This window comes from Rhinoraja longicauda, unplaced genomic scaffold (assembly GCF_053455715.1).
Source record: "Rhinoraja longicauda isolate Sanriku21f unplaced genomic scaffold, sRhiLon1.1 Scf000197, whole genome shotgun sequence".
NCBI classification, from domain to species: domain Eukaryota; kingdom Metazoa; phylum Chordata; class Chondrichthyes; order Rajiformes; family Arhynchobatidae; genus Rhinoraja; species Rhinoraja longicauda.
In genome coordinates, this window is record NW_027601415.1 from 158,519 (window position 1) to 176,450 (window position 17,932).

At 45.5% G+C, this 17,932-nt stretch overlaps 2 protein-coding genes across 2 annotated transcripts; both read left to right on the forward strand.

The window, feature by feature from the left end:
* The first annotated feature begins 2,895 nt into the window (after window positions 1–2,895).
* Window positions 2,896–7,772, forward strand: LOC144590486 (zinc-binding protein A33-like). Its single transcript, XM_078395070.1, has 5 exons — window positions 2,896–3,085; window positions 5,573–5,802; window positions 5,893–5,988; window positions 6,850–7,083; window positions 7,746–7,772. Exons 1-5 carry the CDS (start codon window positions 2,896–2,898, stop codon window positions 7,770–7,772), a joined length of 777 nt encoding a protein of 258 aa, XP_078251196.1.
* A 92-nt stretch (window positions 7,773–7,864) lies between these two features.
* LOC144590476 (E3 ubiquitin-protein ligase TRIM39-like) lies at window positions 7,865–16,758 on the forward strand. The gene is made up of 2 exons (XM_078395060.1): window positions 7,865–7,974; window positions 16,092–16,758. Exons 1-2 carry the CDS (start codon window positions 7,878–7,880, stop codon window positions 16,625–16,627), a joined length of 633 nt encoding a protein of 210 aa, XP_078251186.1. The 5' UTR covers window positions 7,865–7,877; the 3' UTR covers window positions 16,628–16,758.
* The last annotated feature ends 1,174 nt before the right edge of the window (window positions 16,759–17,932 follow it).

Here is a 17,932-nt window from a genome sequence, read left to right on the forward strand (position 1 = left end):
CAATACAATACAATATATCTTTATTGTCATTGTACCCAGGGGTACAACGAGATTGGGAATGCGCCTCCCATACGATGCAATAATTTAAGTAATTTAGACAACAGCAACCCAACGAAACAAATGTAACAGTTTTAGACAGGGTAAAGTGCAAGTTGATCTATGCGTTGCGACCATCCGGCTCAGCAGGACCGGTTCATAGCAGCTATGGCCCTGGGGATGAAGCTGTTCCTGAATCTGGAGGTGCGGGCGTAGAAAGCCTTGTATCGTCTGCCCGATGGAAAGAGTTCGAACAGACTGTTGCAGGGGTGTGAATAGTCTTTGTGGATGCTGGTGGCTTTTCTGAGGCATTGTGTGTTGTAGATGCCCTCCAAGTCTGGTAGCTATGTTCCGATGGCCCTCTGAGCTCTATGGACTACCCGCTGTAGAGCTTTCCTTTCTGCCTCCGTGCAGCTTAGGTACCACACAGGGATGCCATGCGTTAGGATGCTCTCTATGGTGCAGCGGTAGAAGGTCGTCAGCAGCTGTTGGGGTAGACCAGACTTTTTCAGTGTTCTTAGGTAGAACAGTCTTTGTTGTGCCTTCTTGACCAGCGCAGCAGTGTTATTGGACCATGTTAGGTCCTCCGAAATGTGAGTGCCCAGAAACTTGAAGCTGGACACTCTCTCCACACTGTCCCCGTTGATAGAGATCGGGGCATATTCCCCATTATGTGACTTACGGAAGTTGATGATCAGCTCCTTGGTCTTGGTGGTATTTAGGGACAGGTTGTTATCCGAGCACCAGTCCGCCAGGTTCTGCACCTCCGCTCTATAGTTTGTTTCATCCCCGTTGGTGATAAGCCCGATCACCGTTGTGTCGTCTGCAAACTTGACAATGGTGTTGGTGACGAATGCAGGAACACAGTCGTGTGTGAAGAGGGAGTAGAGCATGGGGCTCAGAACACAGCCTTGTACTCAGTGTGATAGTGGAGGACAGGTGCGGGCCCATTCTCACTGCCTGCGGTCGTTCCAGCAGGAAGTCCAGGATCCAGTCACATAACGATGAACTCAGGCCTAGCTGGTGGAATTTGATGATGAGCTTGGTGGGGATGACCGTGTTGAAGGCGGAGCTATAGTCTATGAATAGCATCCTCACGTACGTGCCCTGTCTCTCTACGTGAGTCAGGACAGTGTAAAGAGCCAGAGAGATGGCGTCCTCTGTGGATCTATTTGCCCTGTATGCAAATTGATGTGGGTCCAGTGAGTCAGGGATGCTGGATTTGATGTGTGAGAGGACCAGCCTCTCAAAGCACTTCATGACTATCGGCGTTAGGGCAACCCGGGCGGTAGTCGTTCAGGTTGGAGATCTTTGCTTTTTTCGGCACCGGAACTATGATAGCCGACTTCAGGCACTTGGGGACCGTAGCCAGAGATAATGACAGGTTAAAGATCCTGGTGAATACCTCAGCCAGCTGTTCAGCAGTCCTTCAGTACCCTTCCTTGAACTCCATCCGGTCCTGCAGCCTTGCGTGGGTTGACCCTTTGCAGAGCGCATTGTACCTCCTGTGTGCCCAGTTGCAAGACCTGTCCCTCCGCCTCGGCTGGGGTTCTTCCACTCAAGGTGGTTTTGGCAGTTTCAAAGCGGGCAAAGAAGGTGTTAAGCTCGTTGGTCAGTGCCATATCGCTGTGGGGGCAGGCAGGGCTGCTCTTGTAGCCAGTGATGTCCCTGACACCCTGCCACATGCTTCTGGTGTCCGTGGTGTTGAAGTGGTCTTCCACCCGTTGCCTGTGGGTGTCTTTGGCCCTTTTAATACCTTTGTTCAGGTTTGATCTGGCAACACTATGCTGAAGTGTCACCAGATTTAAAGGCATTGTTGTGTGCCCTCAGCAGGTTCTGTACCTCCTTGTTCATCCAGGGTTTCCGGTTTGGGAACATCTTTATCTCCTTGTCCTCCGTGACATTCTCCAAACAGCAGTTGATGTAGGAGAGCACAGTGGATGCGTATTCCTCCAAGTCTACCTCTGAACCATAGGTGGCCTGTTGTGCAAACAGGTCCCAGTCGGTGCGATCAAAGCAGTCCTGGAGTTGTAGGGTGGCATCCTCGGGCCATATTTTGACCGTCTTTATTGTGGGTTTGGTCTTGCGGATGAGGGGTTTGTATGCGGTTAGTAGAAACAGTGAGAGGTGATCGGATTGTCCCAAGGGTGGGCAGGGGAGAGCTCTGTAGGCGTCCTTTACGTTGGTGTACACCTTATCCAGTGTGTTTGAGCCCCAGGTAGGGCACTGCACATGCTGATGGAATTTGTGGAGCGAGCATTGTTGCTTCCAATACTGTCATTGAAATAAACTCAAAATTACTTGAACTGTACAGCTTGCTTTTGAATTCTTTTGAAATCTACTGAACGGGGAGACAGCAGTTTAGTTTGGTTTAGTTGAGATTGGAGATACAGCGCGGAAACAGGCCCCTCGGCCCACCGAGTCCGCACCGACCAGCGATCCCCGCACATTAACACTACCCTACACACACGAGGGACAATTTGCACTTATACCAAGCCAATTGACCTACAAATCTATACCTCTTTGGAGTGTGAGAGGAAACCACAGAACACGCAGCTCACGGGGAGAACGTACAAACTATGTACAGACAGCACCCGTAGTCCTGATGGAACCCAGATCTCTGGCGCTGTGAGGCAGCAACTCTACCGGTACCACCCCTTAATCTTTTGAATTGTGTTTTTGAGTTGTCCTTTCTACAAATTGGCGACTGCATTCCCTACACCTTCAACAGTGGCAGGTTTTGAGTGACAGGGGTTGAGGGGGACCCGTGAACCACTTGCTCTGTGGTTGACTGCAGGGGAACCACCTCTGTTGGCGCCGCAGGTGCATTTGTCCCATTTCTTTAAATTGGTCGTCATGATGGAGACCCTCGGGTCCTCTGGCCGGCGCCCCTCTTCCCAGACGGAAGCAGACATCGATGGTGAAATCCACCAGCTCCTACTGCGCGCCTGCACAAAGTTTGGCCGCCTGAGGAGAAGAGTGTTTGATGAGCGGATCTCCAAAGCTCCACAAATCTCGGTGAACGCTGCCCTGGGCATGAGAAGCACAGGTTAGGACCCCGACTGGAGAATCTGGTCTATTTCCCTTCACCAAACACAAGGAGTGAATCGGGAGGCTTCGGGAAGTTGCAGGAGATATTTGCTGGAGAGGTTTTGGAGATGACGGGGTCCAGGTTCAGGATAAGACCGGAGAAGAGTGTTTGTTTCTCCGGGGAACATAGATGGGGGCTGTCGGGAGATTTGACAGAGGGGTCCAATTTCGGTCCGGAGCAACAGGGGCCAATGATCTTCCCATCTGTGGTGGTCAGTGGGAGGAGCAAAGACCACACCGATTTCAACAGAGACGCAACCAGGTGGCGAGTAAAGTTGGGCCGATGGGCCTGTTTCCACGCTGCATCACTCCTTGACTCTGTGACTCCAACAAGGGGAATATGATGGAAAATGACCTGCACTGACGTTGGAAATTCAACAAATTCGATCCCAGGCTTTCGATGCGGAATGTTCACCGCCCCCCACTGTCACTCGTGAGCGGACAAACCTAAATACTCGGGCATAAAGGTTAATGGATTCTATAACACAATTTATCAAGCGATGCGCCGCGTCTCCAAATATAGATTGACCTGAAGACTGGCGCACGAGAGACAGGTGCACTGTGGGGATTAAAATAAGACCGGAGAGAGGTCTCCGTCCATCCTGATCCCGGGCTGGGAACGGAGATGCGGGCGGCGGGTTCCACTGCCCAACGCCTTCTCAGTTACACCCGAGGCCTCGTTAGCACCGGGCCCCGACCATTTATCATCGAGTACAACTGCACGGACGCAGATCTTTCTGCCCAACTTGCTCGTGTCGACCAATATGCCCCATCTACACTCGTCCCAGCAGCTCGCGTCTGGCCCATTTCGCTCTAAACCTTTCCCATCCCTGTACCTGCTCAAATGCCCTTTAAGCTACGTTGTAGCACCGTCCTCAATTGCTCCCCTGCCAGCGTGTTCCATATATCATCTACCCTCTGCGTAAAGGTTGCCCCTTGTGTTCCTGTTGAATCTTTCCCTCTCTCATTAAAGCTATCTCTGGTTGTTGATGTTATCCCAGTTTTCAAGAAAGGAGCGAGAGAGACAGCGGGGGGGATTATAGACCAGTTGGCCTGACATCGGTGGTGGGGAAGATGCTGGAGTCAATTATTAAAGAGGTAATAACGGCGCATTTGGATAGCGGCTAAAGGATTGTTCCAAGTCAGCGAGGATTTATGAAGGGGAAATCCTGCTTGTCAAATCTTCTGGAATTTTTTGAGGATGTGACAAGTAAAATAGATGAAGGAGAGCCAGTTGATGTAGTGTATCTAGACTTTCAGAAAGCCTTTGATATGGTCCCACACGGGAGGTTGGTGAGCAAAATTAGATCACATGGTATTGGGGGAAGGGTATTGACATGGATAGAGAATTGGTTGGCAGACAGGAAGCAAAGAGTAGGAATAAACCGGTCCTTTTCAGAAAGGTAGGCAGTGGAGAGTGGAGTGCTGCAAGGCTCGGTGCTGGGGCCGCAACTATTTACAATATATATTAATGATTTGGATGAAGGAAAGAAGTAATACTAGCAAGTTTGCGGATGATACAAAGCTGGGTGGTAGTGCGAACTGCGAAGGGGATGTTAGGAGGTTGCAGGGTGACTTGGATAGGTTCAGTGAGTGGGCAGATGCGTGGCAGATGCAGTATAATGTAGATAAATGTGAGGTTATCCACTTTGGCGACAAAAACAAGGAGGCAGATTATTATCTCAATGGTGTCATGTTCGGTAAGGGGGGGAGTGCAGCGAGACCTGGGTGTCCTTGTACACCAGTCACTGAAAGTTGGCGTGCAGGTACAGAGGTATAGAGACATATAAAATTATAAAAAGACTGAATAAGCCAGATGCAGGAAAAATTTTCGCAATGATGGGGGTGTCCAGAACCAGGGGCCACAGTTTAAGAATAAGGGGGAGGCCATTTAGAACGGAGATGAGGAAAAACATTTTCACTCAGAGAGTTGTGAAGCTGTGGAACTCTCTGCCTCAGAAGGCAGTGGAGGCCAATTCCCTGGATGCTTTCAAGAGAGAGCTAGATAGGGCTCCAAATGATAGCGGAGTCAGGGGGTATGGGGAGAAGGCAGGAACGGGGTAATGGTTGTGGATGATCAGCCATGATCACGTTGAATGGCGGTGCTGGTTCGAAGGGCTGAGTGGCCTTCTCCTGCAACCTAATGTCCATTGTCAAATAACATTCATTGCCCGGGAAGGCAATGGACACTCGCGCTACTGCAGAGGTTGGTCAGCAGCTCCACGTCAATGAAAGGATTTTGAAGCAGGAAGAGGCGGAGTTACAATGGCTGCGAAAGACCCGGTCGAGAGTTTAACCGAGGAGGCAGTTTGTCCCATCTGCCTGGATTTCTTCACCGATCCGGTGGCACTGGAGTGTGGCCACTACTTCTGCCGCTCCTGTATCACACAGAGTTGGGACAGGGAGGGGAGAAACTCCTGCCCGGAATGTAGAGAGGTGTTTACAGACCGCACCCTCAGGGTGAGTCGGGCCTTGGCGAGACTGGCTGAGAAAGCTCGAGCACTGAGCCTGAATCGGACAGAGAAGGAAAGTAAACTTCACTGCGAGAAACATCAGGAAGAACTGAAGCTGTTTTGTGAAACGGATAAGAAGCTGATCTGTGTGATTTGTGCAGCTGGGCGGGAACACAAGTCTCACAGCTTCATGCCGGTAGATGAAGCTGTTGAATTCTACAAGGTAAAACCAAATCGTTTTTGATCACATCATTGTGTAATCTATTCTTTATTGTCTGACATGTTTATTCTCTGATCTGAAACCCAACCCCAGGATCAGGTGGAATCATCTTTCGAATCTCTCACAGAAAAGAAATCAGACATCGAGGACATGGAACAGCTACAGGAAGAGAGCATTTCTGGAGTTCAGGTGAGGCTTTGTCTTATTGATTTAAGGTTTTTGTGTAGATTCAATCCCTATGTTGCGTGTAATAAGTGGGCACCTGTATAGAGCTCAGTGGTCGAGGGCCCGAGCTATTGGGAGAGGTTGGAGAGACAAGGACTTTACCAAATGGAGCGCAGGAGTCTGAATAATGATCTATTGCAGGTGTATAATATCATGAAACGAAATGTTCCGGTGAATACTCAGTCCTTTACCCTGAGTAGGGCGTCGAGATTGCGAGGGCATGGGTTTAAGGTGAGAGGGAACAGAGTTAATACGAACATTAAGGGCAACTTTGGTAGTGGGTATATGGAACGACTGCCAGAGGAGGTAGTTGAGTCAGGTACCATAACAACAGTTTAAACGTCTTTGAATAAATTCCTGGAGAGAAAAGTTTTGGAACTATCTGGGCCAAATGCGGACTGGTGGAAATAGCGCAGATGGGGCGTCTTGGTCGGTATCTAACACCCCTTGCTGTATGAATCTGTGAAGTCTGTCATTCTAAGTGGTGCTGCTGTCTGCTAGTCCTGGTGACCTGGTTCTGTCCAATGAGGGTTAATGGACACATGAAATTGAACAGGTTGCAGGGAATTGTACTGGGGAAATGGGAATGATGTGCTTGTACATTACTTTCACCGACTATTTCAGACTTATTAAGCCGATCTCTTGAATTGCCAAGGTAATGAAAGCAATGGATTAAATAGATGTAAATGGAATTAGTGTAGATACGTACAGAGCCTGGCATGGACATGTTGGTCTGCACTGCAGGACTCGACATTGACTAGCCAAATGTCACATTCCACGTCATGACGGAACACAATATATTGATTTTGAATTTTCATCTGACAGGAAGAGTCACACAACCTTCAGTCACAGATCACATCCCAGTTTGCTGAACTGCACCAGATTCTCACTGAGAAAGAGCAGTGCTTACTGGAAGAGATCCGGGAGGAAGAGAAGAAGCTTGTAAAAACAATGCAGAAAAATCTTCAAGAGATTCAAGAGAATTTAAAGTCCATTCAGGAGGAACTCTCAAAGTTACAGGAACAGATAGATCACAAGGACGGCGTGATATTTCTGAAGGTGAGGGGTTACACTACAGTTTGGTGAAGTGAAAATGCACAGTCACAAAATGGTGGGTTATAATTTCTGAAATAAATGCCACATTTACCAGTAATTCAGAACTGGGTCAATGTTCCGTCTGTTCCAACGACTCACCACATCCTACAACAATGCCCCAAATTCCAGGAATCCTCATGTATTTATCCCACTTCAACTTGCCTTTATCTGCAATATTGTCTCCAGGCCGTCCCGTGAGTTCCACGTTCTCTTTGCTGCATTTCTTATGGAATTTATCAAAAGGTTATCTTAAATGTCAGCTTTGATTTTTGCTCCCCCCACAAGTAGTGATAATATTTCCATCCCCCGCCCATTTAAATCTGACGCTGATCCTAAAATATTCCATCCAATTTTCTGTAACATCTTCTCCAGGTAAAATCCCATGACCTCCCCAGTCTTACTCGTAGGTTGCATGATCGCGCCTATTTTCGTCAACATTCCTAATGCTTTCCCCCGTTTTCGATGTCTCTACCAGAATATCCACTTCTTGTCTGTGTGGCACAGGCAAAGAGTTTGGAAATGGGAATTATCAGTGGGTTTTTTTGTAGCAATTTGGCGAAACACCCGCTGTCGGGATCATGACGATCCATCTCAGTCTATTGACATTTGTGTTTTATTTATTTCAGGAGGTAGCTGGTCGCAAGACGAGGTAAGACATGCTTTTGACTGAAACAACATATGTTTTAAAAGAACAGCTCAAATGCTCAGTTTATAACCAGCTGTTAAATATTTGCAGGTTTAGTGATGAAGCCAAACCAATGTTGGTGGTAGATGACGCGTTGCCAATTGAAACGTTTGATCTCACCTTTTTCTACAACATGGCATTGAGAGAAACATCTGATATCATCAAGCGAGGTAAAACTGATACCTCTTAACAACTCTTTGTGTGAAGAAAACTGTGTTCTCCAGAATTTATATCCCCGCATGAAAATAATGTTTCGATGATCCAGCCTAGATCTTGTTGCAAACTTTGACAGATTTTCTCGCAACCCATAACATTTCCCATTCTCCACAAACGTACTATATACACCTCCTACATTCACACCCAAGCCACGAAAATATAAAATAAACAGCAAAGGTTGCAGCACCGATCTGTGATACACACCACCAGTCACAGACCTCCAGGCAGGAAAATCATAGAAACATAGAAAATAGGTGCAGGAGTAGGCCATTCGGCCCTTCGAGCCTGCACCGCCATTCAATATGATCATGGCTGATCATCCAGCTCAGTAGCCTGTACCTGCCTTCTGTCCATACCCCCTGATCCCTTTAGCAAAAAGGGCCACATCTAACTCCCTCTTAAATATAGCCAATGAACTGGCCTCAACTACCTTCTGTGGCAGAGAATTCCACAGACTCACCACTCTGTGTGAAGAAATGTTTTCTCATCTCGGTCCTAAAATACTTCCCCCTTATCCTTAAGCTGTGACCCCTGGTTCTAGACTCCCCCAACATCGGGAACAAACTTCCCGCATCCAGCCTCTCCAACCCCTTAAGAATTTTATATGTTTCTATAAGATCCCCCCTTAGTCTTCTAAATTCCAGCGAGTACAAGCCCAGTCTATCCAGTCTTTCCTCATATGAAAGTCCCGCCATCCCAGGGATCAATCTGGTGAACCTTCTCTGTACTCCCTCTAAGGCAAGAACGTCTTTCCTCAGGTTAGGAGACCAAAACTGCACACAATACTCCAGGTGCGGTCTCACCAAGGCCCTGTACAACTGCAGCAGAACCTCCCTGCTCCTAAACTCAAATCCTCTTGCTATGAATGCCAACATACCATTCGCTTTCTTCACTGCCTGCTGCACCTGTATGCTTGCTTTCAATGACTGGTGCACCATGACACCCAGGTCACATTGCATCTCCCCTTCTCCCAATCGGTCACCATTCAGGTAATACTCAGCTTTCCTGTTCTTGCCGCCAAAGTGGATAACCTCACATTTATCCACATTATATTGCATCTGCCATGCATTTGCCCACTCGCCTAATCTATCCAAGTCACTCTGCAGCCTCCTAGCATCCTCCTCGCAGCTAACACTGCCACCCAGCTTCGTGTCATCCGCAAACTTAGAGATGTTGCATTCAATTCCCTCGTCCAAATCATTAATATACACTGTAAATAACTGGGGTCCCAGCACTGAGCCTTGCGGTACCCCACTAGTCACTGACTGCCATTCCGAAAAGGATCCGTTTATTCCTACTCTTTGCTTCCTGTCCGCCAACCAATTTTCTATCCACCTCAACACTGAACCCTCAATACCGTGTGCTTGTTTGTACACCAATCTCCTATGTGGGACCTTGTCGAAGGCCTTCTGAAAGTCCAGATATAACACATCGACTGGTTCTCCCTTATCCACTCTACTAGTTACATCCTCGAATAATTCTATAAGATTCGTCAGACATGATTTGCCTTTGGTAAATCCATGCTGACTTTGTCTGATGATTTCACCACTTTCCAAATGTGATGCTATCACATCTTTAATAACTGACTCGAGCATTTTCCCTCTATCGATGTTAGGCTAACTGGTCTATAATTCCCTGTTTTCTCTCTCCCTCCCTTTTTAAAAAGTGGGGTTACATTAGCTACCCTCCAGTCCTCAGGAACTACTCCAGAATCTAAAGAGTTTTGAAAAATTATCACTAATGCATCCACTATTTCTGAGGCTACTACCTTAAGCACTCTGGGATGCAGCCTATCTGGCCCTGGGGATTTATCTGCCTTTAATCCATTTAATTTACCTAACACCACTTCCCGACTAACCTGGATTTCCCTCAGTTCCTCCATCTCAGACCCCCGGTCCCCCGCTATTTCCGGCAGATGGTTTATGTCTTCCTTAGTGAAGACAGAACCAAAGTATTTGTTCAATTGGTCTGCCATCTCCTTGTTCCCTATGATCAATTCACCTGCTTCCGACTGCAAGGGACCTACATTTGTCTTAACTAATCTTTTTCTCTTGACATATCTATAAAAGCTTTTGCAGTCAGTTTTTATGTTCCTTGCCAGTTTTCCTTCATAATCTATTTTCCCTTTCCTAATTAAGCCCTTTGTCCTCCTCTGCTGGACTCTGAATTTCTCCCAGTCCTCTGGTATGCTACTTTTTCTGGCTAATCTGTATGCTTCATCTTTTGTTTTAATACTATCCTTGATTTCCTTTGTTAGTCACGGATGCACTACCTTACCTGGTTTGTTCTTTTACCAAACTGGGATGAACACTTGTTGTAGTTCATCCATACGACCTTTAAATGCCTTCCATTGCATGTCCACCGTCAACCCTTTCAGCATCAATCGCCAGTCTATCTTGGACAATTCACGCCTCATACCCTCAGTTACCTTTCTTTAAGTTCAGAACACTTGTTTCTGTATTGACTTTGTCACTCTCCATCCTAATGAAGAACTCCACCATATTATGATCACTCTTGCCCAAGGGGCCTCGCACAACAAGACTGCTAACTAACCCTTCCTCATTACTCAATATCCAGTCTAGAATGGCCTGTTCTCTCGTTGGTTCCTCGACATGTTGGTTTAGAAAACCATCTCTCAAACATTCCAAGAAATCCTCTTCCTCAGCACCCCTGCCAGTTTGGTTCACCCAATCTATCTGTAGATTGAAGTCACCCATTATAACTGCTGCACCTTTAGTGTACGCATTTCTAATTTCCTGCTTGATGCCATCCCCAACCTCACTACTGCTGTTAGGTGGCCTGTACACAACTCCCACTAGCGTTTTCTGCCCCTTAGTGTTTCGTAGCTTTACCCATATCGATTCCACTTCCTCCAAGCTAATGTCCTTCCTTTCCACTGCTTTAATCTCCTCTCTAACCAGTAACGCTACCCCACCTCCTTTTCCTTTCTGTCTATCCCGCCTGAATATAGAATATCCCTGGATGTTGAGCTCCCAGCCTTGGTCACCCTGGAGCCATGTCTCCGTAATCCCAACTATATCATAATCATAAATAATTACCTAAGGATATTAATCAGAGATTTTTGCAATTTTATCAGTCATTATATTCATCAAAAATAACAGATACTTCTGCGCAGATGCAAAAGTTTTTGCAGGAATGTAACCTTCCTGGTTTGAATGTGAGTGATAGAAATTTACTGGGCGCAGAAATAACTATGAAAGACGTTGAAGAGACTATTAAATCCATGAAAAATGGGAAGACTCCTGGCCCTGATGGCTTAAATAATGAATTTTATAAAAAATTCAGTGGTTTGATCTCTCCACGTTTGCAAACTGTATATAGTTACGCTTTTAAACAACAGAGATTGCCACAAACTCTGACTGAATCAACAATAATCCTCATTCCTAAAAAAGATAAGGATTCTGAAGACCCTGGTTCGTATAGGGCGATAGCTCTTTTAAATACTGATCAGAAGATATTAGCGAAAATCTTAGCTCAGAGATTAAGTCTAGTTATAGACAAATTGATACACCCCGATCAATCAGGCTTTATAGCCAAACGATATTCATTTTTCAACTTGAGACGCTTGTTTAATATAATTTATTCAAATAGATTATTAAATGAAGATTTAGCAATCATCTCGCTAGATGCTGAAAAAGCATTTGATCAAGTAGAATGGCCCTATCTTTTCTCAGTGATGGAAAAATTTCAACTAGGTGAAAATTTTTGTGCATGGGTGAAACTTTTATATACATCCCCAACAGCTAGAATATTAACTAATCAAATGCTGTCATCTAAATTTCATTTAGCTAGGGGTTGTAGACAAGGATGTCCACTATCACCACTTTTATTTGCCCTTATTATAGAACCACTTGCTGAGAGTATTAGATCAAATTCAGATATTTATGGCTACAACACTAAACATACAACCAATAAAATTTCTTTATATGCGGATGATGTATTAATATATATTACAAAGCCAGAAATTAGCATTCCGAATTTATTAAATCTCATAACTCAATTTGGTTCATTTTCAGGTTATAGAATTAACTGGTATAAAAGTGAAATTATGCCAATAATGGAGCATAATCCGGCCATACTTCAACAATTTCCTTTCAAAATTGCCTATGAAAAGTTTAAATATCTTGGAATTTACGTGACTAGGAAATATACTTCTTTATTTAAATCAAATTTTCCTCCTTTACTTGCTAAATTACACAGAAATATCCAATTTTGGAAAACACTTCCTATATCATTAGTTGGTCGTAGTAATGCTATAAAGATGATCTTTCTTCCACAGCTACTATACTTATTTCAAGCAATTCCGATCTACCTTCCAAAAAAGTTTTTTTTTTAAATTGATTCAATTGTTACTAATTTTATTTGGGACTACAAGACTCATAGAATAAATAAAAGACACTTATGTAAGTCTAAAATTAATGGAGGAATTGCTTTACCTAACTTTTTATTTTATTATTGGGCGGTTAATATTAAAAATATAACCTGCTGGTTGGATGATTCTGATCAACAACCGGATTGGTTAAAGATGGAGAAAGAGGATTGTTTACCATTCGATATTGGTGTGATCCTCTTAGCTCCAATAAATTTAAATAAAAAAACATATGGAGGTAATCCCATTATACATAGTGTTATCCGTACCTGGAAACAATTAAAGCTTACGTTAAAATTGAGTAAATTATCTGTTTTCCTTCCTATTGCGAATAATCCTTCTTTTAAACCGTCTGTCTTAGATAGAGGCTTTGCTCAATGGAAAAGTTATGGAATCAAAAGGGTGGGAGATCTTTATCATAAGGGAACTTTTCTTTCGTTTCAGGAGTTACAGCAGAAGTACGGATTACATGTTAATAATTATTTTAGATATTTACAACTTAGAGATTATGTAAAATCACACATGCAAGAATATAAGTTTAGAGGTCCAGAAACACTTGATGTATGCCTGAATCGACATTATAACTCAAATAAATTAATATCTTTTATTTACAATATTCTCCTTGACATTGACATTCCGTCATCAGAATCTTATAGACGAGCATGGGAGGACGAATTGAATCAATTTATAATGCAAGATATATGGGATGAAAGTTTACAACATATACATCAATGTTCATTGAATACTAGACATTCCTTAATACAATTTAAAATAATACATAGATTACATTATTCGAAGACGAAATTAAATAGGATTTTTCCTAGTATCTCTCCTATGTGTGATAAATGTCAATTTCAAGAAGCTAATTTAACTCATATTTTCGTAACTTGTATAAAAATGCAAAACTTCTGGTTGGAGATTTTTAAAATAGTTTCTAAAGTTATTAATAAAAAATTAGATATGGACCCAAAATTAATTATATTAGGATTATCAGAACATACTACAAATTTTACAGTAAGTCAGGTACATTTTCTTGATTACAGTCTAATAACTGCGAAAAAACTAATACTTAAATTTTGGAAAAAACCAATAACCCCCACAATTAAAATGTGGATTATGGAAATGACAGAGACCCTGCATTTGGAAAAAATAAGGTTTGCCTTAATCGACAAACCTGAGTTATTTTTAAAAATATGGTCTCCATTTATTGAATTTTTAGAAAAGTAAATGGGTTTGGCACAGGACTAAAATTTAAAAAAAATTTAAATAAAAAGTTGAAACTGGAGTTGGGGGTTGGATGTACAGCTGTGGTTTTTGTCTCCCGGATCTACTCCCGTTAATTTTCATTGTTAGATCCTTTTTTTTTTTTTTTTTTAACCCTCTTACTCTCTCTCCCCAAGTTTATAGTTTTATATTTTTATTTTTACTTTCTCTCTTCAAAAATTTAAAAATTGAAGCTATGTAAGAACTTTGTAACAAATGTGTTTTTTCTTATTTCGATTTGTACATATGCTTTTCAAAAAATAAAAAATAAAAAAAATAAATAAATAAAAATAAAAAATAATAATTATCTCCACATTTAATTCATCCACCTTATTACGTATACTCCTTGCATCGAGACACAAAGCCTTCAGGCTTGTTTTTACAACTCTCTTACCCCTTATACAATTATGTTGAAAAGTGGCCCTTTTTGATTTTTGCCCTGGATTTGTCTGCCTGCCACGTTTACTTTTCACCTTGCTACCTGTTGCTTCTACCCTCATTTTACACCCCTCTGTCTCTCTGCTCCTGCTCCCACCCCCCCTGCCACATTAGTTTAAATCCTCCCCGACAGCACTAGCAAACACTCCCCCTAGGACATTGGTTCCATTCCAGCTCAGGTGCAGACCGTCCTGTTTGTACTGGTCCCACCTCTCCCAGAACTGGTTCCAATGTCCTAAAAAATTGAATCCCTCCCCCTTGCACCATTTTTCAAGCCACATATTCATCTGAAATATCCTCCTATTCCTACTCTAACTAGCACGTGGTGCTGGTAGTAATCCAGAGATTATTACCTTTGAGGTCCTACTTTTAAGTTTTTCTCCTAGCTCTCTAAATTCACCTTGTAGGACCTCATCCCGTTTTTTACCTAAATCGTTGGTGCCAATGTGCATCATGACAACTGGCTGCTCACCCTCCCCCTCCAGAATGTCCTGCAGCCGCTCAGAGATATCCCTGACCCTTGCACCAGGGAGGCAACATACCATCCTGGAGTCTCGTTTGCGGCCGCAGAAACGCCTATCTATTCCCCTTACAATTGAATCCCCTATCACTATAGCCCTTCCACTCTTTTTCCTCCCCACTTTTGCCGCAGAGCCACCCACGGTGCCATGAACTTGGCTGCTGCTGCCTTCCCCTGATGAGCCATCTCCACAAACAGTATCCAAAATGGCATATCTGTTTAGGAGGGAGATGACCGCAGGGGACTCCTGCACTACCTGCCTACTGCTACGCTGGCAAGTGGCCACCCGTTTCCTTTCTGTCCGCTTATCTTTTACCTGTTGTGTGGCCAACTCACTATACGTGCTATCCATGACCTTCTCAGCATCGTGGATGCTCCAGAATGAGTCCAACCGCAGCTCCAACCATTCAATGCGGTTTGCCAGGAGCTGCAGCTGGACACACTTCCTGCACACGTAGTCATCAGGGACACCGACAATATCCCTGATCTCCCACATGACATGTCTTACCTCCAAATTAAATCAAATCCCTCTTAATCCTTTAAACTGTACCTTTACTAAAGCACTGAACCCTTAACTCACTGAACCCTTAACTCACTGAACCCTTAACTCACTGAACCTTTAACTCACTGAACCCTTAAATAAAGTACGAACAAAAAGCAGAAAATCATCCTTCTGCCGCTACCTTCCACCTCCAACCACCAAGCCAATTATGGGTCCATTTCACCAGCTCGTCTTGGATCCCACCTGCCTTAGCTTTCTGGACCAGCCTTACATGCGGAACATTGTCAATTCCCTCAGTGAAGTTCATATATTGGTTTACAATGAGATCAGTGTGTTAGTTGTACACACCCATCAAATCCACCCGTGAATCCGCTCACTTTCAGCAACCCCACAACCACAGGTCTCCACCCGTTCTGTCCAACACCCGATCATTCAACCTCTGCTTCCTTCCATGGTCCAAGCCACCCCTCCCTCTCTCTCACCCTCCACTCAAAGAAACAGGGGCAGGTCATCTGGCCCCTCGCGTCTGTCCCCTTTCACTGTGATCATGACGACCCCACCACGTACCTCTACCTCATCTTTAACCTCAAATTACCGCTAACCTCAATATCCTCTTGCTCCGATCTGCCTCCATGTATGAGTAGCCCCCCCCCCCCCCCCCCCCCCCAATTTCTCCTTCACCACCGCAATCTCGCAATCCACCTCACTCTCCGCACTCTTCCTCCCCGTCCACCCTCCCCACCTCACGAAATTCCCCTCGCCATCTCTGGATTAAAAACTCCAGGGGAGATGTCTGTTGTCCACCCGATGTGGTTGTGAGTGAAACCCCGGGCAGGGTTTCAGTTGTTCGCCCGCCTGTGCCTGAGGCCGAGCGGCCTCTCCCCCGGTCCCGGGGCCGCGCTGCCCGAGTCTCCCCCCGACCCCCGGGGACTCTCTGATTCTCTGCTTCTCCCCCCAGTCTCCGTCACTCTGGATGTGGAAACAGCGCATCCGGAGCTCGAGGTGTCTGAGGATCGGAAGAGGGTGAGACGGACCCGGACCCGGAGGAGTCTCCCTGACACCGGGAAGAGGTTTACAGACAGTGCGTGTGTGCTGGGATCGGACGGATTCACATCGGGGAGACATTACTGGGAGGTGGAGGTGGCGGAGAGTCAGTGGTGGAGACTGGGAGTCGCCGCAGAGTCTGTGGAGAGGAAGGGAGAGGACGACCCGACCCCGGAGACTGGAGTCTGGAGCATCAGTTGGTGTGATGACGAGTTTGAAGCAGATACCGACCCCCCACTCCCTCTCCCCGCCCGTCCCATCCCCGGGAGGGTGGGAGTTTATCTCAGTTACAAGTCCGGGACAGTTTCATTTTACGACGCGGACACCAAGTCCCATCTCCACACCTTCACTGGGAATAAATTCACGGAGAAACTTTACCCTTTCTTCGGGCCTTATTGGGGTGAAAACAAGTGGCTGAGAATCTGCTCTGGTTCCGCTCCGGGTGTATAAAAGGGTCGGGTCCCGGGACCGGCGTTAGGAGCGGGGCTCGGGGGCTGTGGGGCAGAAACCCGGAGTACAACAGGTCGGCGCTGAACGGCTCCCATTTATTCCCCAAATTCCGCGTCGTAAAAACCCCAGTGAGCGCGGAAATAAAACCAGGGGGAATGTAAATGTGGGAAGAGTGTAATAAACTGCAACTGAAATCAGAGCTGTCGATCCGTTCATTTTAACGCGTTAACCGCTCGGTGAACGGAACAGAAATTACTTTTGTGAAAATATAAAGATTGAAACAATCGCCCTTCCCGCGGGTTCAGCAGCGGCCGCGGGCGGCGGGTCCTGAGCTCCGGGCTCCCCCGGGTTCTAAAGATTGTAGTTCGACGTCGATACATAGATCATTCTTCATTCAGTCGCCGCCAGACCCCTCCCCCACCTCTCCCTCAGTTACATCACTTCTGTATCGCTTATGCTTCCTGCTTTTGTTCACCGCATTAAGTTCATAAGTGATAGGAGTAGAATTAGGCCATTCGGCCCACCGTCTACTCCGCCATTCAATCATGGCTGATCTATCTCTCCCTCCTAACCCCATTCTCCTGCCATCTACCCGTAATATCTGACACCCGTACTAATCAAGAATCTATCTGTCTCTGCCTTAACGCTCATCATATGTTAACATACTCATTCCTGGTTGGATAAGAAAATAACTGCAGATGCTGGTACAAATCGAAGGTATTTATTCACAAAATGCTGCAGGAACTCAGCAGGTCAGGCAGCATCTCGGGAGAGAAGGAATGGTCGCCCATTCCTTCTCGCCCGAGATGCTGCCTGACCTGCTGAGTTCCTGCAGCATTTTGTGAATAAATACTCGTTCCTGGGATCATTCTTGTAAACCTCCTCTGGATCCTCTCCAGAGCCAGCACATCCTTCCTCAGATATGGTGCCAAGAATTGCTCATGATATTTGAAATGCGGCCAGACCAGCGCCTCATAGAGCCTCAGCATTTAACGCTTCATCTCCCTCACCTCTCTCTCAGGCACATCATGTCTGTATCGGTGCTGCTTCCTGCTCTCGTTCACGGCATTAACACTTCACCTCCCTCACTGCCAGTTTCCCACCAGCTCCCACTTTCCTCTGCTCGAGCCCCGACTCTTCCCTTCGCTTTCTCGCCGTCTCTGTCTCCGTTTCAGGGAAAACGCGAGTGACCATAGTCCACTCCAACCCCGCGGACGCCATCGGCTACTTTGTCTCTCCACTACCCCTGTTTGCGCATCGGAAATGGAATATTCCCTCTAAAGTCGAGAGCGTACAGCAACAACT